Source organism: Epinephelus moara, chromosome 4, assembly GCF_006386435.1.
Source record: "Epinephelus moara isolate mb chromosome 4, YSFRI_EMoa_1.0, whole genome shotgun sequence".
Lineage (NCBI taxonomy): Eukaryota > Metazoa > Chordata > Actinopteri > Perciformes > Serranidae > Epinephelus > Epinephelus moara.
The window spans coordinates 32,778,738-32,804,409 of NC_065509.1; the positions used below are offsets into that span (position 1 = coordinate 32,778,738).

Here is a 25,672-nt window from a genome sequence, read left to right on the forward strand (position 1 = left end):
TTTATTCTAATGTCTACTTTAATATTTATTTTACTTATTTCATTGTCTATTTTAGTATTTTATTTATATCTTCATCTTTATCTCTTGTTTCCATTCATGCTGTATTTCTATTTCTACTTTGCACGGAGCATTGGAACAAAAACAATTTCCCCCCGGGGATTAATAAAGTATTCTGAATCTGAATCTGAATCTGAATTTATCATTCTAGTTCAGCATGCTAACATTTGCTAATTAGCTGTAAATGAAGCAACGACTTCCAGGGCTGAAAAATGAAGCCAACACAGAAGTGCCAAAGACTGCAGTGCCTGTAATTGCCACATGAGGCTCCCAAACTGAGTCAGGCCCTATAGACTCTCAAGCAGGGGTGGAATTAACAAATTACATTTACTCTTGTTACTGGAATAAAGTCTTCTTTTTGTGTACTTGTTCATACTTCAAGTTGCAATCGGTGTGAGAACAGAACAAAAGAAAAGAGAGATAAATCAACAGCTGCAGCAAAGAAGAAGCTGTGGGTGCAGCCACAGGAGCGCATAGCTAGATAGGTGAGACTGTGTTCAACTAACAGTCTGGAAACGAGATATGTGTTGGAAATGCTTACATCCATTGCGGAGCATCAGGGGTAGGAAAGGTGCAGAACAGTGGTCGCATCTGGGCTGGTCCTAGTATTTAGTGAACAGCACAAATGCACAACAATGCAGTTAAGCTAAGGATCACATCCGTATGGGTTATGCAGTGCTTAATTTGAGCCGGAACGTACTGGAACGCACCAGGATCTTTTCAGAAAAGGCCCTGGTGCATTCCGGAACTAATTTGCATGGGTCCAATAACGGCGCACGTTGGTCAATAACAGCACGCGCTGGCCACCTAGCACTCAATATGCTGCTGTAGTGGTTTGTTTTCCAGACATGTGAGTATCTTTGAGCAGTGAAAGTTATTATTTATTTCTTTTTACTTGTCGGCAGAGCTCTACGTGCGAGCATTTTACTCGCATTTGCAACTAAAAATAGTTTTGTGCGAGCAAAATAAATCATTCAGAATGCTGTGCGAGTACAGATTTCAACCAGCAGCAGAAACGAAAGGCGAATGTGGGTTGAACGGGGGTCACAGACAGGAATATGGCAGTCAAATAGCCTACGGCGGCTCTGCGGTGCAAGATAATGGCTTACCGGCGACAGAGAAGTCCGACTCCAGGTCCAGTAGCCTAATTTCCTCTTTCGTTGGTGTCATGACTGCCCAGTAGTACCTGGACAACCGAGCCGTGGCGGCACACAGGTATGTGGCGTGTCAGAGGAGAAACGAGCCGTTCACATTTCTCTCTTTGTGGCAGGTAACAGCCCACAAACCTCACCGCACTTTAGGGACTGTTCTTTACTTGTCAGGGGAGGAGGGTGGCTGGTTGATTCTTATTTTATTTATTTATTTTATTTTGATCCCCCCTATGTTAATCACTCATTGATGCTGTTTTTGAAGTATGAATAAGTCAATAAGTAATTTATTCCATTGAAATATCATTGGTGTATTATAGAAAAGTGATTTATCTTTTTATAAATGACAAAAGGCACATCTGCCTCATTTTTGCTGTGGTATCGTGATACTACTCAGAACCGTGATACTTTCACTGGTATCGTACCGTGGGTCCCAATTATGGTACCGTGACAACACTAGATGTTACAACCGTTCCATTCGGAGTTGCTCTCTCAGAGGCCCAAAGTGTTCCCCTACTTCTAATTTTACAAATTAAGCACTGGGGTTATGGTTAGCATTATTTTACTGGGCATAGCCAAAAAAATGTTGCATCTATGAACCTTTATTAATCACTTATTCAATGCTCCACTTGGCAAGCATGCTCAGTGACCCAAATCAAACACACCTACGATGTTGTGTGACCCAGGTGCAGAGTCAGGCTAACATGCTCATAGTGGATCTGCCAGCAGTGACTTTTGCTTCCACTGAGGGGCTTTTGAGGGGTATTTTACTGATCTCCACACTCTATCAACTTTACTTCCTTGTTCTTGACTCACATGTCATCGAAACTAACCAGTCAGAAGCTAGGAGGGCTGAGACTGAAGTAAATGTAAGGAAAAACACAGGGGTAGATTGAGCAGATTATTGTAACTATTTTAACATCACTGATGAACATATTTCAGCCATTTACTGTGTTCATTCACAGAGCTGCTAGCATAGCTGTAGACCCTCAGTCTGTAACCAAAATTCCATACTAACATGCTATTTAGTGAGCTAAAACGTTTTGTGAAATTTCTCAGTATGTCCGAAACCTTAGAACGATACCCATAGTATGTGATTTGCGTACTTTTTCAAGTTAAATATTACGATATGCACACACTGGAAACTGTGCTGGCATAAAAAATAAAAGTTATACCGATAAAGGTAAATAAAATTTTTTTTTGGGTACAACATGGTTTGGACTTTTTGACAGCCATGCTAATGACATTACTCTGGAAATGCTGGCCAGTCACTCCACCACAAATATCTCACTATATTTGGATGACTTGCCATAAAATTTTGTACACACGTAAACATTATACTTGCTAAACATCAGCTTGTTAGCTTGCTAATGTTAGCATTTAGCTCATTTAAACATTATCTGGTGACGAAGATGCCTGTGACACAATGTTGCACATTAAGTGAGCCTGCAGTTCGCATTTTCTAACAGCTGAAGTAACGACACTCCTACAGATATGTTTAAAAAAGCCAAAACTCCAGAGGTTCATCATGCTTGAATTTGGCAGTAGAGCTGAGGCTGGTGTGGGTTACTATGTTTATGTGTCTCCAACAGCAAGGAGGCTCTAAGTAAGGGGCGTGGTAATTACAGCACAGTTTGAGATACATGATACATGCATACATACGCAAAAGTATTGAATGATAGAACAGATGTTGGATATGTAGTGCATAGTATGCAATTTTGGACACAGCGTCAGTTTTTTTTTAAGTCTGTGAGAAGTGATATCTGTCAGTGAACTGACAGTAACGTGGCATTTATGGTTCAGGATTAACAGCAGTGGGATATGGCCTACTGCATTTGCAAGAATTGTTAAAAATGAAAAGCACTCCCTCTTGAGACATAGTCGTAGACATCTCATAGTTTAGTGAATGGATCAAAGAGAGAGGTAACATGCTTCACACAGACCAGGACAAGACCAGTGTGGCAGGAAGTGAACTTTGAATCTAGATTCTGCGACAACCAATCAGATGCATTTGACAGTTGACATCACCTCCTTTTACTCAGTAAAAAACCAACAAGTCTCATGTTAATAGACAGTGTCAAGATGATCCTGTTATGGGTTGCATTGCTTGTTCTTCATCGAGGATGTAAGTGTGCTAACGATAACTAAATATTTTCTAATCTGAGTATCTGCATGCAAACTAGATGTATGGTTGTTCATGTGATTTCCTTTTAGCCTCCATTTTTTTTACATTATGCACAAATTCTCCTTTGTTGTTTCATGTGTTGTATTTTCATTCAATCCAGATACGCTGGTTCCAGTGACCACAGTTCAACTTGGTGAACCTGTGACTTTAATGTGTGATTTGCCTGATGAGTTTAGAGATAAGCTCTACTGGTACAAGCAGAGTGCAGGGGAGACTCTGAAATTGATTGTGAGACTGCAGAAACATGCAAACCCTGTGTATGGACCACAGTTTTCTGCCTCAAGACTGGATGTAAACATTTCTAACAAAATCAGCAGGCTGACCATTTTGAGGACGATTCAAAAAGATGAGGGAATGTATCACTGCGCAGTCATGGAGTGGACTGAGATTACCTGGAGTGGCACCTATTTGTCATTAAAAGGTAATTATGTGATCTGTTTATGGCAATGTTTGGAATCACTTTAACCACTTATGAACTTATGCTTACATTGCATTTTAACTTTTAACTAATATTAAATCCTTTTAAGTATGTCAAAGCTTGTGTGGAGATCCCAAACTGTAAACACGGTTTTGTATCACACAGGAAACACTCAGAGGACATCAAACTATGCTGTTGTTCAGTGGCCGACAGTGTCTGATCCAGTCCCTCCAGAAGCCTCGATGTCTCTCCAGTGTTCAGTCCTCTCTGACTCGAAGAATAAAATGTGTCCAGGAGATCACAGTGTGTTCTGGTTCAGAGCCGGATCAGATAAATCTCATCCAGACATCATCTACACTGATGGAAACAGACATGAGGAATGTGACAGGAACTCTGACACTCAGAAGAGTTGTGTTTATCGCTTCTCTAAGAACGTCAGCTCCTCTGATGCTGGGACTTACTACTGTGCTGTGGCCACATGTGGACAGATATTATTTGGAGATGGAACTAAAGTGGAAATTGGTATGACTTGGCGTTCAGTAATGGAAGTTATACTCAACATTTGTTGATAACATCATGATTGATGAGTCCCTTTTTCTTATTTCTTTTTTCTTTGTTTAGAGCGAACAAGAAGTTTTGAATTCACTGCACTGGTGATTGTGACCATCTGCTTGGTCATTTCTTTAACTGGGAATATTGTTTTCATCTGTTACCGAAATAGAAGACCAGCATGTCCTCAATTTAGAGGTAAGTGTTGTTGACTGAGTCAAAAACTTCAATATTCCAGTGGTAAAATTTATATAGTGTACAAGTGTAAAATCATACTGGACAAGACAAACAATTAACCTTGTGTTTTTGGACAAAATAATAGACATCGGTTGCAGTTTGTCACACCAAAAACACACCAAAGTGCCAATCAGCCACACTCCTGTGACATGTTGACTGATGTTACGAAATTCTTCAGGCCTAAAACACAATGCAGAAAAATTTAATCATTTCGGCGAGCCGAACATTGCTGCTGCTTGGTGTGTTTTTGGCATTTTAAAAATATTGTTAATCAATTAACGTATTGACCAACATCTGTAGCACAATTTCTCCATATTGCTGTTTGCTCCATTTGTGCCTTATGAAAAAAAATCCTTTGGACATTTTTTAAAAATCAAAACCTGTTGAATATTCTGAGAATCCTTACTGAAAAGTCAGATGAAATACATATTACTTCTTTTTGTTTTCTTTTGAAATTTTAGGAGTAGAAAGTGGTGCTTTGCAAGGAAGACATGACAACTGGAGCCAGCCAGTACATGATATTGTCAGTAATTATACCAATCGTTTTTGATTTCATGAACATAATTCCCAACAGCACCAAACAACAACATGACTGTTCTGTATAATGAGGCTTTTATTTGCTGCACAGACTGAGGGTGGACCTGACATGAACTACGCTGCGCTGCAGTTCTCTGGAAACAAAGCCACAAGAGGAAGGAAGAAGAAAGAGCTGAAGACTGAGGAAAGTGTGTATTCTCAGGTTAAATGCTCAATGTGAATGTGTGTATATTAAAACCTGCAGTTTGGTTTATAGTTCTGACCTCTGTCAATAAAATACATTGTAAATGTTGTGGGATCCCTTCAAATGTTAATGACAGCGAGTTATAGCCAAAATCCAAAATCATAGTATACAGACTCTGTGCTCTTTATGTTCTATGTTTAACTGTATATTGATCCTTGCACCATATCATGTGTTTGCATCAGCCTGTTTTTTATTCTTTTATGTTTGAAATATTAACGCTAGCTGGCTTTATTAAAAAATAACACAAAAAAATTTGATAGAGCTATTGCAGACTATCTTCTTATTTTCTACATTTCTTTCAAACAATTACATCTCTGCTTTTAATTATATCTGTTCTAAAACATTCTTTGCCTTTATTTGGAGTCTTATTTGAGGATGTACAGTGTAAAATATGAATATGAAAAATAAATGGCTCCAACACTTTGTGAATGTGTAATATTTCCATGTGAGTGGTTACAGGAAGGAACATGAGGGGTATTTCTCACTTGAATGTTCAGTCTTGCCGAGCGCAGCCACAGTTCTTTTTGATCTCTGAGAGCAACACTCAGTCCACATGAAAAAAATGAGCATTGCACAAACAAACAGATCCTTCTCAGGCATTACTGGTTGCTGCTATTGTTCACATTAAAATAGAAGATAACACCTTGATCTGTCCTGATGAAGCCTCATATTACCTTCAGCTAAACTTTTAAATGCATTTTTGCAGAGAAACAAGGACTGTCAAATTTGTTTCCCATTACTTAACATTGGAGCTGCTTTAGGAAATGAACTCTTTGTGGCCAATATGGACAGAGACCAGTTAAAGAAACCAATACTTTTTTAATATACAATGCAGGGGTGTGGGAGTGTTTTATTGTAGACTTTAAACATGTGAACCTAACCTTCAGTATTTCATAGTTTAGAGAGAAAGTAGCCTTCTCATTGGGCACTTTTCGTCCTCCATACATGCAATCTCCTCAGCCCATTCAGTAATTTTCCATTCACCCCAACTTGTCACCACACCTACCTGCCAGCCTATCCCCTGTCCACTCATTTTCTGCTCCTGCCAGTCCTTCATGCTCACCTCATAAGGCTAATGCCACTCACCTATGGATCATTAACCCTGTCACTATAAAGACGCCTGCTTCACAGACACTCCTTGCCAGATTGTTCTTCACCCCATGCAAGACTTTCCAGCATTTGTTTCTGGACTGCTTCCTGGGTATCGACCCTGCACGTCTCTGACTCACCTGCTTTGTCTGATCCCTGGTAAACCACTCTGCCTTCCATCTTTGATCCCAAGCTCTGCTTTTGCCCCCCTGGTTCCTGTTCACCTGTGTCCTGCGTCTTTCTGGAAAGAACATCATCCTATCTCTGCCTGTACTGCAGCCAGGCCAGCCACTTTAAGGCAGGGCTCACCAGTAGATTGGGGACTACTGTTGAGCTGGACTGCTACAAGACTCTCTTCCAGCCCTAAACCCTTGTCTCACACGAGGCTCTTCCTCCCGCTTCGGGCTTATACCCTTACCACATTCATCAATTCGGCGGCCGGCATCAGCTTCACTGATGAGGAACTCGCTAAGCAGTAGGGAATCGGCCAAGTTCCTCTCTGGCATTTAGTCCCAGCTAACGCCCTTGACAGTCATCTCCTACACACAGTGATTCACCAGACCACCCCTGTCCACATGCTCCTGTCCGTCAACCATCATGAAACCATTCAGTTTCACATCCTGTCATAGCAGCAGCTTCCACTGATCCTGGGGCACTCCTGGCACCGCCATCACAACCCTCACATCAACCGGGCCACTGGAGCCATCCTGGGGTGGAGCTCATCTTGCCACCAATTCTGCCTGAAGAAAGCCTCCATGGCCCAACTGCCATCCTCTGCCTGCAGTCCTCCAGACCTGTTGGGGGTGCCCCCTGGATATCATGACTTCCGGGAGATATTCAGTAAGGCCAAGACTATGTCCCTGCCTCCACATCAGTCAAATGACTGTGCCATCAACCTGCAGCCCAGCACGGCTCTACCGAAGGGATGCATGCACTCCCTCTCAACCTAACCTTTTCCTAGCAGCCGGGATCCCATAATGTCAAGCCAGACGCCCTATCCCACCAGTTCCAGGAAGACTAGGAGGTTCCAGAACTGGAGGCTGATTCTGTCCCTCCTGCTCCCCATCTTCTGGCCACCATCTCTTGGGAGGTCGAAGAAAGGGTCAAGGCTGCCCTTGAGAAGCAGCCCAGCCCCACTGCCTGTCCTTCCGACCGCCTGTTTGTCCCACAAGCTCTACAGTCAGATATCCTCCAGTGGGCTTAATCCTCCAAGCTGTCCTGCTATCCAGGCTCCCAGAGAACCAGAGACATCCTGCAGCAATGGTTCTGGTGGGCCACCATGGAGGAGGACACGGGAGAGTTTGTCGGTGCCTGTCCCGTCTGTAATCAACACAAGTCCTTGCATCAGGCCCCAGCTGGCTTCCTTCAGCTCCTTCCTGTTCCTCATCACGCATGGTCCCACATCTCCCTGGACTTTGTTACTGGTCTGCCACCGTCAGATGGCAACACGGTAATTCTGACAGTGGTGGACCAGTTCAATAAGATGGCACACTTTGTACCCCTTCCCAAGTTGCCATTAGCCAAAGACACTGTTACCCTCCTCCTGCAACATGTTTTCTGGCTCCACGGCATTCCCGTCTATGTGGTCTCCGACCAGGGCCCCAGTTCACTTACGTCTTCTGGAGGGAGTTCAGCATGCTGCTCTGGGTCACGGCCAGCCTGGCCTCCGGGTTCCACCCCAGTCCAACAGCTAGACGGAACGCAAAAACCAGGAGATGGAGATGTCCTGCGGTGTATAGTGTCCCAGAACCCTGCATCTTGGTCCCAGCAACCACTGTGGGTGGAATATGCTCACAATACTTTGACCAGTTCTGCCACGGAGGTCTCACCTTTCCAGTGTGCCTATGGTTTTCCAGCTACCACTCTTCCCCACACAAGAGCCAGAGGTCTCCTGCCCATCTGTTAAGAGGCTGACTTAGAAATTCTTTGGGCCTTTTTAGATCCAGAAGGTCATTCACCCGGCGATGGTGGGATTAAAGCTTCCTCTGTCCATGTGCATTCACCCTACATTCTACATCTTCAGGGTGAAGCCAGTCAAAGAGAGATCGTGGGTCCTGGCTCGCCACATCCTAGATCCCTCAGTCATCGCTGATTTTTGGCACCTTGACCAGCCTGAGAGGTCAACAGCACCAGTGAAAGAACACATCCCGAGAATCTGCTTCTGCTGACCTACCTGTGCCCTCCGACGAAGAGGGCTCATCTTTGGACGATGAAGACTCCCTCTTCCAGGCTCCGTCCTCCCTCTCATTCAAGACCCTGCTTGTCCCTGATTCTCCTGTTTCATCTGCACTCAGGTAAACCACTCTGCCTTCTGTTCTTGACCAAGAGTTTGGCCTTTCTGGTTCCCGTTTGCTTGTTTTCTCACGCTGTCTGGAGAGACTGTCACCCAGCTCTCCGAAGTGAGTTCACCACTTCAGTTACCAGTGGTCTTCTGTGCTATAGATTGCTTCACTGTGCGGCTGCACATTCCGCCTTTGTGTGTGCGCTACGGGTTCCAGGCTTTATCGCCACTGAGAACCTCTTCCCTGTCCACGGCCAGCTTCACAACGGAGACACTGTTTCTCCTGTGCGTACTCCTGGTTTTAGAATTCCTCCTCTTCTGACATCGCTCTATGCCTGCCCCCTCACGTTACCATTGCACACAATTTAACTGTGTGCTGTATGTGTGAGTCCAGCTGACGCCAGCTCCTCACCCGTGTGCTGCTTCAGCGTTCGACGCCGAGAGCTGTGGACTGACTCAGTTCCCCTGGAAGCTCTGAACCTGAATATTGACTCCCTCTGTTGCTTTACCAAACTGCTCTCCCTGTATTTGTGAAAGTGGTGCTTTGAGGCTCAGTATAAGCTCTTTGACCTGTCTCTGGTGCTGCTTTTGAGTCCTAAACTGGCCTGTTACAGAAGATGCCTGTGACATGATGTTGCAAGGAGGCAAGGAGGCTCTTGGGAAGTGCTGTGATAATTACAACTTAGTGCGTCTAAAAATATACATACTACTGTTTATGTACGCAAAAGTACTGAATAGTAGAACACATATTGGGCATGTAGTGCATAGTATGCAATTTTGGACACAGTGTCAGCTTTTTTTTTTTTTTTTTGGACACATTATGTTCTCTTTTATAAGTCTGTGTGTAAAGTGATTCGTGTTGTCAGTGAGCTTGTAGAGACGTGGCATTTATGATTTAGTAATAACAGCAGTGAGCTATAGCCTACTTTATTTACAGGAATTGGTGCCTGAAAAACACTCCAAGTTGAGACAAAGTCATGGACATCTCATAGTTAGTGAATGGATGAGAAAGAGAGGTAATACACTTCACACAGACCAGTGCAAGACCAATGTGGCAGGAAATGAACTTTGAATCTAGATACTCTGGCAACCAATCAGATGCATTTGACAGTTGACATCATCTCTTACTCAGTAAAAAACCAACAAGTCTTGACAGTGTTAACAGACAGTGTCAAGATGATCCTGTTATGGGTTACACTGCTTGTTCTTCATCGAGGATGTGAGTGTGCTAATGATAACTAAATATTTTCTCATTTGAGTATCTGCATGCAAATTAGATGTAGGATTGTTCATGTGATTTCCTTTTTGCATCAATGTATTTTACATCATATACTAATTGTCATTTATTGTTTCATGTGTCATGTTTTCATTTAATCCAGATACGTTGGTTCCAGTGACCACAGTTCAACTTGGTGAACCTGTGACTTTAACGTGTGTTTTGACGAATGATGAGTCTACAGATGAAGTCTTCTGGTACAAGCAGAGTGCCGGGGAGACTCTGAAATTAATTGTGAGACTGCGTAAACATGTAAACCCTGTGTATAGTCCAGAGTTTTCTGCCTTGAGATTGAATGTAAACCTTTATAAGACTATTAGCAGGCTGACCATTTTGAGGATGATTCAAGAAGATGAGGGAATGTATCACTGCGCAGTCATGGAGTGGACTGAGATTACCTGGAGTGGCACCTATTATGGAGTGGACTGAGATTACCTGGAGTGGCACCTATTTGTCATTAAAAGGTAATTATGTGATTGATTTTTGGCAATGTTTGGAATCACTTTAACCACTTAAAGCTGCACTGTATTTATCAACAATTTCTGCAGAGTCATTTTAAATTATTGTATGTTATGCTTACATTGCATTTTAACTTTTGACTAATCTTAAATCCTTTTAAGTATGTCAAAGCTTGTGTGGAGAGTCAGAGTCAGAGTTTGTGTGAAGATGCCAAACTTTTAACACAGTTCTGTATCACACAGGAAACACTCAGAGGACATCAAACTATACTGTTGTTCAGTGGCCGACAGAATCTGATCCAGTCCGTCCAGGAGCCTCGATGTCTCTCCAGTGTTCAGTCCTCTCTGACTCTGAGAACGTCCAGGAGCCTCGATGTCTCTCCAGTGTTCAGTCCTCTCTGACTCTGAGAATAAAATGTGTCCAGGAGATCACAGTGTGTTCTGGTTCAGAGCCAGATCAGATAAATCTCATCCAGACATCATCTACACTGATGGAAATAGACGTGATGAATGTGACAGGAGATCTGACACTCAGAAGAGTTGTGTTTATCGCTTCTCTAAGAACGTCAGCTCCTCTGATGCTGGGACTTACTACTGTGCTGTGGCCACATGTGGACAGATATNATTTCTTTTTCTTTGTCTAGAGCGAACAAGAAGTCTTGAGTTTATTGCACTGGTGATTGTGACCGTCTGCTTGGTCATTTCTTTAACTGGAAATATTGTTTTCATCTGTTACCGAAATAGAAGACCAGCATGTCCTCAATTTAAAGGTAAGTGTTGTTGACTGAGTCAAAAACTTCCATATTCCAATGGTAAAATTTATATAGTGTACGGGTATAAAATCATACTGCACAGGACAAACAATTAACCTTGTGTTTTTGGACAAAATAATAGATATCAGTAGAAGACTGTTACACCAAAAGACACCAAAGTGTAGTCTGCAGCTAGTTGCCATGCAATGTCTGTGGAAAGCTCCAAACTGCGGCTGTTGAGATTCTGCTGTGAAGTGCAGCCAAACTAAAAGCTGAGGATAGTTAAAGTTTTAGCAGTGACTTTCAGCCAGAGAATACCTGCAGCCGATCAGCCACACTCCTGTGACATGTTGACCAATGTTACGAAATTCTTCTGGCCTAAAACACAATGCAGAAAAATGTAATCATTTCGGCGAGCCGAACTTTGCTGCTGCTTGGTGTGTTTTTGGCATTTTAAAAATATTTTTAATCAATTAACATATTGACCAACATCTGTAGCACAATTTCTCCATATTGCTGTTTGCTCTGAAAAAAAATCCTATGGACATTTTTTAAAAATCAAAACCTGTTGAATCTTCTGAGAATCCTTACTGAAAAGTCAGATGAAATACATATTACTTCTCTTTGTTTTCTTTTGAAATTTTAGGAATAGAAAGTGGTGCTTCGCAAGGAAGACATGACAACTGGAGCCAACCAGTACATGATATTGTCAGTAATTATACCAAAATTCTATTATTTTTTATTTCATGAACATAATTCCCAACAGCACCAAAGAACAACATAACTGTTCTATATAATGAGGCTTTTATTTGTTGCACAGACTGAGGGTGGACCTGATGTGAACTACGCTGCGCTGCAGTTCTCTGGAAACAAAGCCACAAGAGGAAGGAAGAAGAAAGAGCTGAAGACTGAGGAAAGTGTGTATTCTCAAGTTAAATGCTCAATGTGAATGTGTGTCTATTAAAACCTGCAGTTTGGTTTATAGTTCTGACCTCTGTCAATAAAATACATTGTAAATGTTGTGGGATCCCTTCAAATGTTAATGACAGTGAGTTACAGCCAAAATCCAAAATCATAGTATACAGACTCTGTGCTCTTTATGTTCTATGTTTAACTGTATATTGATCCTTGCACCATATCATGTGTTTGTATCAGCCTGTTTTTTTTTTATTCTTTTATGTTTGAAATATTAACGCTAGCTGGCTTTATTAAAAAATAACACACAAAAAACTTTAGCTATTGCAGACTATCTTCTTTTTTCTACATTTCTTTCAAACAATTACATCTCTGCTTTTAATAATATTTGTTAATATTTCCATCTGAGTGGTTACAGGAAGGAACCTGAGGGGTATTTCTCACTTGAATGTTCAGTCTTGCCGAGCGCAGCCACAGTTCTTTTTGATCTCTGAGAGCAACACTCAGTCCACATGAAAAAAACGAGCATTGCACAAACAAACAGATCCTTCTCAGGCATTACTGGTTGCTGCTATTGTTCACAGGACTGTCAAATTTGTTCCCCATTACTTAACATTGGAGCTGCTTTAGGAAATGAACTCTTTGTGGCCAATATGGACAGAGACCAGTTAAAGAAACCAATACTTTTTTAATATACAATGCAGGGGTGTTGGAGTGTTTTATTGTAGACTTTAAACATGTGAACCTAACCTTCAGTATTTCATAGTTTAGAGAGAAAGTAGCTTTCTCATTGGGCACTTTTCGTCCTCCATACATGCAATCTCCTCAGCCCATTCAGTAATTTTCCATTCACCCCAACTTGTCACCACACCTACCTGCCAGCCTATCGCCTGTCCACTCATTTTCCACGCATGCCAGTCCTTCATGCCCACCTCATCAGGCTAATGCCACTCACCTATGGATCATTAACTTCCTCACTATAAAGACACCCGCTTCACAGACACTCCTTGCCAGATTGTTCTTCGCCTCATGCAAGACTTTCCAGCATTTGTTTCTGGACTGCTTCCTGGGTATCTGTAAAAAGGTGCCCAAGCACAGCGTGTTGAGGTAAAAGCCTAAAAGAATATTCAACTAATTAAAACACTAAAATGCAATAAACTAAGATAAAATAACTAAAAAGGGCCGACAACGCCACCTAGGATTAATGAGTCTAGGACTCTAAAAACAGGTTTGTAAAATCAGGAAGAGCAGAGCTTTAAAATAACCAAACAGGTGTAGCAGGTACAACAACTTGGGTTTATTACCATAAACAAAGTTTTCCTTTTTCAAAAAGGTGGTTTAACCCAAGGTTAAGATGTGCGTTAAAAGTCCATGAATAAAAGTCCTTGAAATACACTGGTAAACTACACAGGTCTCGGCGTGTGGCTTCCGGCTCCGTGTAATCCTCTCTGCCCACCGGAATCTGTGGGAGGAGAGGAGAAACTGGACGAGTAAATGTTTTTATGTGACAGGTGCAAACACTGCGGGCTTTAAACGTTCTCGTAGGTCAGGCTAGTGCCGCCATGGACTAGTGTACTCACGTATTTCCTGGGCTGTAGCAGAGCTAATGACCCAGGCTGGAGTGATGCAGCATTGGCGGACACTACCGTCGGCTCTCAGGTGGCCTCTCCTCGTCCGGGGAAACCCCTCTGTCGCGACCCGGATGTTGGCTCTCGACCCTGGCCACCGCGTCAGAGCTCGACGTCAGCCTCCGGTTCCTCCACGCTGGACACCTCGTCCCGCTGAACGCTTCCCATCAGGAATTCTGTCCTGCTGCCTGCCTTTCTGTCCTCGCCCCGTCTGCTGTTCTCTGCGTCTGTCCGAGTCTGCCGCTCTCTGTGTCGTCTCCTCCTCTCGCTCACCTCTCTGTTCTTCAAAGTTTTTCTGGGGTTTTGGCCCTCCCCTCAGCCACTGACTGGCGCTCTTAATGGTCGTGGCAACTGTCAATCACATCAAGTGCGGCTGAACAGGTGCAGCACATCTTAATTAAGTAAATAAGGCAGGTAAAAGATTCAAACTCCAGCATGCATCAATAAAATCCAACAGTAAAACAACTATATAAAAAAACTGCAACCATAAAAATAATAAAAACATGCAATTAATAACACGCTAAAAAAACAAATAAAATCATACACAATAAAAACATAAAAGCATGCATAGATACTGCAAAAACACTTCAGCCTTATTACATATCGAGCCTGCCCGTCTCTGACTCACCTGCTTTGTCTGATCCCTGGTAAACCACTCTGCCTTTGTCTTTTATCCCAAGCTCTGCGTTTGCCAGCTTCCACTAATCCTGGGGCACTCCTGCACCTCCGTCACAACCCTCACATCAGCTGGACCACTGGAGCCATCCTGGGGTGGAGCTCATCTTGCCACCAATTCTGCCTGAAGAACGCCTCCATGGCCCAACAGTCATCCTCTGCCTGCAGTCCTCCAGACCTGTCGGGGGTGCCCCCTGGATATCATGACTTCCAGGAGGTATTCAGCAAGGCCAAGACTATGTCCCTGCCTCCACATCAGCCAAATGACTGTGTCATCAACCTACAGCCCAGCACGGCTCCACCAAAGGGATGCATGCACTCCCTCTCAACCTAACCTTTTCCTAGCAGCCAGGATCCCATAATGTCAAGCCAGATGCCCTATCCCACCAGTTCTAGGAAGACTAGGAGGTTCCAGAACCGGAGGCTGATTCTATCCCTCCTGCTCCCCATCTTCTGGCCACCATCACTTGGGAGGTTGAAGAAAGGGTCAAGGCTGCCTTTGAGAACCAGCCCAGCCCCAGTGCCTGCCCTCCCGACCGCCTGTTTGTCCCACAAGCTCTACAGTCAGATATCCTCCAGTGGGCTTACTCCTCCAAGCTGTCCTGCCATCCAGGCTTCCNTTGAGAACCAGCCCAGCCCCAGTGCCTGCCCTCCCGACCGCCTGTTTGTCCCACAAGCTCTACAGTCAGATATCCTCCAGTGGGCTTACTCCTCCAAGCTGTCCTGCCATCCAGGCTTCCAGAGAACCAGAGACATCCTGCAGCAATGGTTCTGGTGGGCCACCATGGAGGAGGACACGGGAGAGTTTGTCGGTGCCTGTCCCGTCTGCAATCAACACAAGTCCTTGTATCAGGCCCCAGCTGGCTTCCTTCAGCTCCTTCCTGTTCCTCATCACGCATGGTCCCACATCTCCCTGGACTTTGTTACTGGTCTGCCACCGTCAGATGGCAACACGGTAATTCTGACAGAGGTGGACCAGTTCAGTAAGATGGCACACTTTGTACCCCTTCCCAAGTTGCCATTAGCCAAAGAGACTGCTACCCTCCTCCTGCAACATGTTTTCTGGCTCCACAGCATTCCCGTCTATGTGGTCTCCAACCAAGGGCCCCAGTTCACTTACGTCTTCTGGAGGGAGTTCAGCATGCTGCTCTGGGTCACGGCCAGCCTGACCTCTGGGTTCCACCCCCAGTCCAACAGCTAGATGGAACGCAAAAACCAGGAGATGGAGATATCCTGGGGTGTATAGTGTCCCAGAACCCTGCATCTTGGTCCCAGCAACTACTGTGGGTGGAATACGCCCACAATACTTTGACCAGTTCTGCCACGGAGGTCTCACCTTTCCAGTGTGCCTATGGTTTTCCAGCTACCACTCTTCCCCACACAAGAGCCAGAGGTCTCCTGCCCATCTATTCAGGCCTTCATTTACCAGTGCCGCCGGACCTGGACTCGAGCCAGAGCAGCACTCCCCCGCTCAGCTGACAGCTACTCAGCATCAGCCAACTGGCGCTGCACTGCGGTACCCTCCTACCAGGTTGGTCAGAGGGTTTGGCTCTTGACCTGGGACCTTCTTCTGAGGGTGGAGTCTAAGAGGCTGACTTCAAAATTCATCGGGCCTTTTGAGATCCAGAAGGTCATTCACCTGGCAACGGTGGGATTAAAGCTCCCTCGGTCCATGTGCATTCACCCTACATTCTCCATCTTCAGGGTGAAGCCAGTCCGGGAGAGCCCTCTGATTCCTGCAGTTACGCCTCCGCCACCACCTTGGCTCATTGATGGGGGTTCAGCCTATGCGGTTCACCACCTGCTTCACTCCTGCCACCGGGGAAGGGGCCTCCAGTACCTGGTGTGCTTGGAGGGATACCTCGCCACACCCTAGACCCCAAGTCATCGCTGATTTTTGGCACCTTGACCAGCCTGAGAGGTCAACAGCACCAGTGAAACAACACATCCCAAGAATCTGCTTCTGCTGACCTACCTGTGCCCTCCGACGAAGAGGGCTCATCGTCGTACGACGAAGACTCCCTCTGCCAGGCTCCATCCTCCCTGCTTGTCCCTGATTCTCCTGTTTCATCTGCTCCCAGGTAAACCACTCTGCCGTCTATTCTCGACCAAGAGTTTGGCCTTTCTTGTTCCCGGTTGCCTTTGTGTGTGCGGTACGGATTCCAGGCTTCATCGCCACTGACAACCTCTTCCCTGTCTACGGCCAGCCTCACAATGGAGACTCTGTTTTTCCTGTGCATACTCCTGGTTTTAGAATTCCTGCTCTTCTGACATCACTCTATGCCTGCCTCCTTACGTTACCATTGCACACAATTTAACTGTGTGCTGTATGTGTGAGTCCAACGGACGCCGGCTCTTCACCCGTGTGCTGCTTCAGCGTTCCACACCGAGAGCAGACATGATCAAAAACCAGAAGCTCCAGAGGTCCATCATGCTTGAATTTGCCAGTAGAGCTGATGTTGGCGTGGGTTACCATGCTTATGCGCCTTCAACCAGCAAGCAGCTTCATGTGTCTGAAAATATACATACTACTGTTTATGTACACAAAAGTACTCAATAGTAGAACACATATTGGGCATGTAGTGCATAGTATGCAATTTTTGACACAGCGTCAGTTTTTTTTTTTTTTTTAAGTCTGTGAGAAGTGATATCTGTCAGTGAACTAGCAGTGATGTCGCATTTATGATTTGAGAAGGATATAGCCTACTGCATTTACAAGAATTGGTACATGAAAAGCACTCCAAATTGAGACATAGTCGTAGACATAGTTTAGTGAAAGGATGAAAGAGAGAGAGGTAACACACTTCACACAGACTAGGATAGAACCAGTGTGGCAGGAAATGAACTTTGAATCTAGATTCTGTGAAAACCAATCAGATGCATTTGACAGTTGACCGCCTCCTTTTACTCATTAAAAAACCAACAAGTCTCACGTTAATAGACAGTGTCAAGATGATCCTGTTATGGGTTACACTGCTTGTTCTTCATCGAGGATATGAGTGTGCTAACGATAACTAAATATTTTCTCATTTGAGTATCTGCATGCAAACTAGATGTAGGATTGTTCATGTGATTTTCATTTCGTGTCAATGTTTTTTACATCATATACTAATTGTCATTTATTGTTTCATGTGTCATTTTCATTTAATCCAGATACGTTGGTTCCAGTGACCACAGTTCAACTTGGTGAGCCTGTGACTTTAACGTGTGATTTGCCTGGTGATGAGTTAAGAGATGAAGTCTTCTGGTACAAGCAGAGTGCAGGGGAGACTCTGAAATTAATTGTGAGACTGCTGAAACATGTAAACCCTGTGTATGGACCAGAGATTTCTGCCTCAAGATTGAATGTAAAAGTTTATAAGAATATTAGCAGTCTAACCATTTTGAGGACGATTCAAGAAGATGAGGGAATGTATCACTGCACAGTCATGGAGTGGACTGAGATTGCCTGGAGTGGCACCTATTTGTCATTAAAAGGTAATTATGTGATCTGTTTATGGCAATGTTTGGAATCACTTTAACCACTTATAGCTGCACTGTGTTAATATTTCTTAACAATTTCTGCAGAGTGTTAAATGTTAAATCTTTGCATGTTATGCTTACATTTTAACTTTTAACTAATCTTAAATCCTATTAAGTATGTCAGAGTTTATGTGGAGATGCCAAACTTTTAACACAGTTCTGTATCACACAGGAAACACTCAGAGAACATCAAACTATGCTGTTGTTCAGTGGCCAACAGAATCTGATCCAGTCCGTCCAGGAGCCTTGATGTCTCTCCAATGTTCAGTCCTCTCTGACTCTGAGAATAAAATGTGTCCAGGAGATCACAGTGTGTTCTGGTTCAGAGCCGGATCAGATCAATCTCATCCAGACATCATCTACACTGATGGAAATAGACGTGATGAATGTGACAGGAACTCTGACACTCAGAAGAGTTGTGTTTATCGCTTCTCTAAGAACGTCAGCTCCTCTGATGCTGGGACTTACTACTGTGCTGTGGCCACATGTGGACAGATATTATTTGGAGATGGAACTAAAGTGGAAATTGGTATGACTTGGCGTTCAGTAATGGAAGTTATACTCAACATTTATTGATAACATCATGATTGATGAGTCCCTTTTTCTTATTTCTTTTTTCTTTGTCTAGAGCGAACAAGAAGTCTTGAGTTTATTGCACTGGTGATTGTGACCATCTGCTTGGTCATTTCTTTAACTGGAAATATTGTTTTCATCTGTTACCGAAATACAAGACCAGCATGTTCTCAATTTAGAGGTAAGTGTTGTTGACTGAGTCAAAAACTTCAATATTCCAGTGGTAAAATTTATATAGTGTACAAGTGTAAAATCATACTGGACAGGACAAATGATTAACCTTGTGTTTTTGGACAAAATAATAGATATCAGTAGAAGTTTGTCACACCAAAAACACTGTGTGGAAAGCTCCAAACTGCGGCTGTTGGATTCTGCTGTGAAGTGCAGCCAAACTAAAAGCTGAGGATAGTTAAAATTTTAGCAGTGACTTTCAGCCAGAGAATACCTGCAGCCAATCAGCCACACTCCTGTGACATGTTGACTGATGTTACGAAATTCTTCTGGCCTAAAACACAACGCAGAAAAATGTAATCATTTTGGCGAGCCGAACTTTGTTGCTGCTTGGTGTGTTTTTGGCATTTTAAAAATATTGTTAATCAATTAACGTATTGACCAACATCTGTAGCACAATTTCTCCATATTGCTGTTTGCTCCGTTTGTACCTCATGAAAAAAAATCTTTTTGGACATTTTTTAAAAATCAAAACCTGTTGAATATTCTGAGAATCCTTACTGAAAAGTCAGATGAAATACATATTACTTCTCTTTGTTTTCTTTTGAAATTTTAGAAATAGAAAGTGGTGCTTCACAAGGAAGACATGACAACTGGAGCCAGCCAGTACATGATATTGTCAGTAATTATACCAAAATTCTATTGTTTTTGATTTCATGAACATAATTCCCAACAGCACCAAACAACAACATGACTGTTCTGTATAATGAGGCTTTTATTTGTTGCACAGACTGAGGGTGGACCTGACATGAACTACGCTGCGCTGCAGTTCTCTGGAAACAAAGCCACAAGAGGAAGGAAGAAGAAAAAGCTGAAGACTGAGGAAAGTGTGTATTCTCAGGTTAAATGCTCAATGTGAATGTGTGTATATTAAAACCTGCAGTTTGGTTTATAGTTCTGACCTCTGTCAGTAAAATACATTGTAAATGTTGTGGGATCCCTTCAAACGTTAATGACAGCGAGTTACAGCCAAAATCCAAAATCATAGTATACAGACTCTGTGCTCTTTATGTTCTATGTTTAACTGTATATTGATCCTTGCACCATATCATGTGTTTGCATTCTTTTATGTTTGAAATATTAACGCTAGCTGGCTTCATTAAAAAATAACACACAAAAAACTTTAGCTATTGCAGACTATCTTCTTATTTTCTACATTTCTTTCAAACAATTACATCTCTGCTTTTAATTATATCTGTTCTAAAATATTCTTTGCCTTTATTTGGAGTCTTATTTGAGGATGTGCAGTATAAAATAAAAATATGAAAAATAAACACCTCCAACACTTTGTGAATGTGAAATACTCATGCGTGTCTTTTTTCTTTTTTCTTTTTGATCTGTGAGAGCAAAACTCAAACACTCAGTCGCTGCTTTTGTTCACATTAAAATAGAAGATAACACCTTGATCTGTCCCGATGAAGCCTCATATTACCTTAAGCTAAACTTTTCAATGCATTTTTGCAGAGAAACAAGGACTGTCAATTTTGTTACCCATTATTTTACAATGGAACTGCTGTAGGAAGTAAACTGTTTGTGGCCAGTATGGACAGAAACAACAGTTAAAGAAACCAATGATTTTTTTAATATACAATACAGGGGTGTGGGAGTATTTTATTAGAGACTTTAAAAAATGTGAACCTAATCTTCAATACCTCATAGTTTAGAGAGAAAGTGGCTGTTTTCAGTTTGTAAAATGTCTTCAAGTTTGCCCTTTTTTGACTATAAAATGAAAAGCCTAAGGCAGGGAGAGCAGCAGCAAAGACCCCCACGGGAACAGAACAGAGAAGCATCAATGACAAACAGAAATGACATTGATAAGTCAGACACAGCATGAAAAGGAGCAGCTGGGGTGAAGGTGGGTTGCAAAGCAGCTTGCAGAGGAAGCAGAAACAGTAGGCAGACCAAAGCAGTTTAAATAGGGCAAAGAACTGCCTATTGGTTTTATAGAAAGGAATCATGTGATCTATCAGCTGACTCCCTTCCATCAGTCAGCTGCTCCATCAGTTGATTAGGCTGTTTGAGATCAGCTGATGAAGCTGGGATGTGAGCCGAGCTTGACGTCGTGTCCTGCCTGAACTGAAAAAAAAGTTAGTGTTTAACAGCCATAAAAAAAAATCTAAAAAAAAAAATATGAAAATTACTCTACAAATGTGTGTGTTTTATTATGTATTTAAACCATCCAGGGTTAACTAAATTTCTAAATTAAAATAATGACGACATATAAAACCCATGAAATTATGCAACGATCATATGTCCCAATACAAGAATTTCTTGATTGGGATATTTACATTATTTTTGAGGATATTGATTGTGGAGATAGAACCTGACCCATTACGAATATCATGTGCTGAGGAGACTGTAGGTAACTCAACAAGGCCTCTGACCTTATGGACTGCTCACAACTGAAAAGCTCCTTCTTTTATTTTAGAAGAAGAAGAAAAAGATGTCTTCTGTTAAACTCTGGAAAACTGAGCTGACAGAATCCCTGCATTTACAGACAGTTAAGATGTACTATAAAAAACAAACTGAGGATTTTGAGAAGATTTGGCACTTCTTAATCTCTTACCTGAAAAGCTAATTGTTCACATATTGTTAAACATGGCAATGTCCTAGTCTAATGTCCTAATCTAGTCATTGTGATAAGGTGTTCCACAAGGATCGGTTTTGGGACCCTTGTTTCTTTTGGTTACTATAGTTTGTGATAAGTTTAAATTCTGCAAGCACAATTTGTATGCAGATGACACCGTCATGTACTCCAGTGGCCCCACTGCAGATATAGCCTTTTCAAATCTGCAGAATCATTTTAAGATCCTGTAACACACTCTTATGGACCTGAATAGCTTTTAAACTCAACCCAAACTAAAAATTTTGACTTCCTCCCATGGGCAAACAAAGGTTCACACTGGGCTTTCTTGATTGCCATACCGTCCACCTTGTCCAAACCTGACCCCCTGTATCACTCAGCCCTGAGGTATATTACTAAGTCTAGCTTCAGGACCCATCATTGTACATAATACAGCATGGTAGGATGGACATAGCTTTGTGAAGGTTACACTGGTACATTTTAGTCTGTAAGATCATCTCATCTCATTTACTTGAGCCAGAAGTTTTTGTATTTGCAAAGCATTCATCACCTAGGTCACAAAAGCTGCTTCAGGTCAAAGCGCCTTTAACCAGCAGAGTGGCTGACAATAAGTCCACTACACGGAAATTGTGTACTGTGATGTTTAGTTTTTTATTGTGTTTTTGCTTTAAAAAAGAAAAGGGAAGCATGTCTGTCTCAATGTCATGAATGATGATGATCCAACTATTCACACTGTAAGAGGTCAGTACTATAAACCAAATCACACAGAGCATTTAACCTGAGAATACACACTCTCTTCAGTCTTCAACTCTTTCTTCTTCCTTCCTCTTGTAGCTTTGTTTCCAGAGAAATGCAGCGCAGCGTAGTTCTGATCAGGTCTGCCTTCAATCTGTGCAGCAAATAAAAGGCTCATTATACAGAACAGTCATGTTGTTGTATGGTGCTGTTGGGTATTCTGATCATGAAATAACAAATAATACAATTTCGGTATTATTACTTACAGTATCTTGTTCTGGTTGGCTTGAATTGTCATGTCTTTCTTGCAAAGTGGCGCTTTCTATTCCTAATGACAATTGAAAACAGGAATATTATGTATTTAAGTTTTCAAAATCCTCATCAAAAGTCATAACTTCTTCCTCAATTACTGACATTGTGTACTATAAAGGTAAAGACACAAGAAGAGCAAACCGTAATATTGAGAATCGTAGTACAGATGTCATTCACTAACATTTAAGTGAATGAGGTTCGTCCTGTCCTGCATAATGTCAGTCACTTACCTTTAAGTTGTGAACATGGTGATCTTGACTTGAGGTAACAGATGAAAACAATATTTCCGATTATAGAGATGACCAAGCAGACACTTGCTATCACCAGCCCAATAAATTCAAAACTTGCTTTATGTCCTAGACAACAAAGAAAAAATACATCAATAATCAGCCATGTCTCCAAGAAATTCTATTAATATACAATCAATTTCAAACAGGGAATATTTTTTAAGGAAAAAACATAATGTTGAGAAAATCAAGATATTAGCATAATGAGGAAATGTTGCTAATTAATGAATCTGGCAAGTCACAAAAATGTTGATACGTAATACTTCAGCAAAATGTTCACTGACGATGTATTTCGGGTGTTTTCTGCCCAAATCATCAATCTTGTAATACAGTATCCACTCAAAGTGACAAAGTTATTTTTTAATTATTTAAAAAAAAAAATCAAATTAGCCGAAATCACGAAAACTATGTAACCTTAACCAAAGTGCTTTTGTTGCCTAACCCTCAAGAGACTTTGTTTTTACATTCTCTTTAATTAAAATCTAACCAAAATCATGATTTTATTGTAACCTTAACCAAAGCGCTCTTGTTGCCTAAACCTAAGATACGCGTCGGTCATTATGTTTTATTAAAATGTAACCAAAATAACGAAAATTATGTAACATTAACCAAAATGCTTTTTGCTTTGCTTTTGCTGTGCCTTTTTCTTTGTTGCCTAGCCCTCAGAACAAGAGTCTTTGTTTTTACATTTTGTTAAAATCTAACCAAATTCATGATCTTTTTGTAACCTTAACCAAAGCGCTTTTGTTGGCGAAACCTTAGATTGTGTCATTACATTTTTTTTTTTTAAAATGTCACCGAAATCACGAAAGCTCTGTAATCTTAATCAAAGTACTTTTTGCTTCTCTCTTGCTGTGCTTTTTTCTTTGTTGCCAAACCCTTAGAACAACAGTCTTTGTTTAAATGTTTTTATTATAACCAAACCTAACCAAAATCACTATCTTTCTGAAGCCTTTATTGAAGTGCTTTTGTTGCCTAATCCTAAAATATGAGTCTGGACGCAAACCCAAAGTTCTGGTATAAAGGTCCTGCACTTTGTACGACCACCAAACTCCCCAACCACCTCCTTCTGAAGCCTTCAGCCTACTTAGTTCATGGAAATAGTGCTTCTTTGCCTGAAATAAACATTGTCTCAGCAATTATGTTGTCACAACAAAGTCATTTAAATTTGGTAACATGTAAATAAAACTTCTAGGAGACAGGGTTGCAATAATAGTAATATTATTAATATTTTTGGAATATTACTTCCAGTATTGAAAACAAAATCCTACCGATTTGCAGTTTTGATATATCTCCAAATAGTATCTGTCCACATGTGGCCACAGCACAGTAGTAAGTCCCAAAGTCATAAGAGCTGATCATCTTGGAGAAGCGGTAAACACAACTCTTCTGAGGTTCAGATGTCCTCTCACATTCATGATGTCTATTTCCATCAGTGTAGATGATGTCTGGATGAAATTCATGTAGTGCGGCTCTGAACCAGAACACACTGTGATCTCCTGGACACGTTTTGTTGTCAGAGTCAGAGAAGACTGAACACTGGAGAAGCATCGGGTCTTGTAGATAATCTGGTTCATATACTGGCGGCCACTGATCAACAATATAGTCTGATGTCCTGTGAGTGCTTCCTGCATAATACAAAACTGGGTTAGAAGGATTTCCAAGCACATTCTGAAAGCATTCATTCATTCATAGAAGAATTAAAGTATATCATAGAATATTATTTAAGTAATTTAAGTATACAGTATCACAAATATGAGTTTAGTAGTTTAACATGCTGAAATTTAGCAAAGCTAAAGCTGTACAGGTGTTCTCAGAGTATCTAGATTGTTAAATTATTGATTGACTACCTATTTTAAGATTCACAAATGAGGAAGTTGCTCTTGTAAAGTGGTTGTAGGGTAATTTTCCTCAAATAAGTGAAGTCCATGGCTATGTAACTGCAAACAAATTATCTTAAAACTATATTTAATCAGATTAAAATCAGAAGTTTTGTGATTTTTCAGTACTTGCTTGCAATACTTAAAATGTTTTTCCAGAACATTACCACAGTGCAGCTTTGGAGCAGTGGTGTCTAAACCATTGGCAAAACTTAGTAAAAGGAGATCACATCATTACCTTTTAGTAACAAATATGTTCCACTCCAAATAGGAATCGTCAACCAATCCATGACTGCACAGTGATACATTCCCTCATCTTCTTGGAATGTCGTCATAATGGTCAGGTTGAAGAAGTTGATTTCATGGTTCACCACAACTCTTGAGTCCGAAAACTCTGGTGCATACTCAGGTTTCTTAGATTCCCGCACTGTCACAATTAATTTCACAGTATCTCCGACGCTCTGCTTGTACCAGTAGAGCACTCTGCGGGTGAGCTCAGTATGAGGCAGAGCACATGAGAGGTTCACAGGTTGACCAAGCTGAACTGTGGTCACTGGAACCAGGGTATCTGAAGGAAATAAAAAACGTACAAACATGAAAAAGTAAAGAACAATTTGTGTATAAAGGTATCATGTAAAAACCTCCATATATCTGGCTGATATGCAAAGTCTTAACTGAATACTTGGACAGAATAAAATAGCACTTACATCCTTGATGAAGAACAAGCAGTGTAACCCATAACAGGATCATCTTGACATTGTGTCTTGTTCAGAAACTTGCTGGTATTTCAGTGAGAAAAGGAGGTGCTGTCACATGGCCACTGCAGTCTAGTCACACTGTCAAATGCATCTGATTGGTTATCAGAGAATAAAGATGCTAAAGGGCACTTCCTGACCTCATTCTGGTGTTTGTAAAGCCTTGTTCCTCTCCCTTCATTCAATCATTGTAGCACACTTCCAAGAAAGGTTAAAGAGAACGGACTGCCTTCATGATTTTGACTGAGGGCAACTGTGAAACTGTGAAGACACTACTGGACAACAAATTCAAATCAGAAAATGATCAGACTCCATAAACAAGTGTAAGCACAGATTAGGTACAC

General features: G+C 41.7%; 4 protein-coding genes across 4 annotated transcripts in view; 3 read left to right on the top strand and 1 right to left on the bottom strand.

The window, feature by feature from the left end:
* LOC126389035 (uncharacterized) overlaps positions 1 to 5,673 on the top strand; it is a 22,001-nt gene extending 16,328 nt beyond the window's left edge. Inside the window, exons 7-12 of the mRNA XM_050042451.1 lie at positions 3,248 to 3,330; positions 3,491 to 3,811; positions 3,974 to 4,330; positions 4,430 to 4,555; positions 5,056 to 5,117; positions 5,223 to 5,673. Of these exons, the coding sequence (XP_049898408.1) occupies positions 3,248 to 3,330; positions 3,491 to 3,811; positions 3,974 to 4,330; positions 4,430 to 4,555; positions 5,056 to 5,117; positions 5,223 to 5,351 (1,078 nt within the window). The 3' untranslated portion in view covers positions 5,352 to 5,673. The remainder of the gene's footprint in view (positions 1 to 3,247; positions 3,331 to 3,490; positions 3,812 to 3,973; positions 4,331 to 4,429; positions 4,556 to 5,055; positions 5,118 to 5,222) is intronic.
* Positions 5,674 to 9,921: 4,248 nt separating this feature from the next.
* On the top strand, positions 9,922 to 12,191 carry LOC126388871 (uncharacterized). Its single transcript, XM_050042211.1, has 6 exons — positions 9,922 to 9,964; positions 10,125 to 10,434; positions 10,709 to 10,785; positions 10,836 to 11,249; positions 11,878 to 11,939; positions 12,052 to 12,191. Exons 1-6 carry the CDS (start codon positions 9,922 to 9,924, stop codon positions 12,178 to 12,180), a joined length of 1,035 nt encoding a protein of 344 aa, XP_049898168.1. The 3' UTR covers positions 12,181 to 12,191.
* Positions 12,192 to 17,401: 5,210 nt separating this feature from the next.
* LOC126388977 (uncharacterized) lies at positions 17,402 to 19,634 on the top strand. Its single transcript, XM_050042387.1, has 6 exons — positions 17,402 to 17,450; positions 17,603 to 17,926; positions 18,144 to 18,500; positions 18,600 to 18,725; positions 19,332 to 19,393; positions 19,506 to 19,634. The coding sequence occupies exons 1-6, from the start codon at positions 17,402 to 17,404 to the stop codon at positions 19,632 to 19,634; spliced, it is 1,047 nt and encodes a 348-aa protein (XP_049898344.1).
* Positions 19,635 to 22,014: 2,380 nt separating this feature from the next.
* LOC126388976 (uncharacterized) lies at positions 22,015 to 25,328 on the bottom strand. The gene is made up of 6 exons (XM_050042386.1): positions 25,281 to 25,328; positions 24,812 to 25,141; positions 23,965 to 24,321; positions 22,637 to 22,762; positions 22,361 to 22,422; positions 22,015 to 22,248 (listed from the first exon to the last, which is right to left on the bottom strand). Exons 1-6 carry the CDS (start codon positions 25,321 to 25,323, stop codon positions 22,120 to 22,122), a joined length of 1,047 nt encoding a protein of 348 aa, XP_049898343.1. The 5' UTR covers positions 25,324 to 25,328; the 3' UTR covers positions 22,015 to 22,119.
* Positions 25,329 to 25,672: the final 344 nt, after the last annotated feature.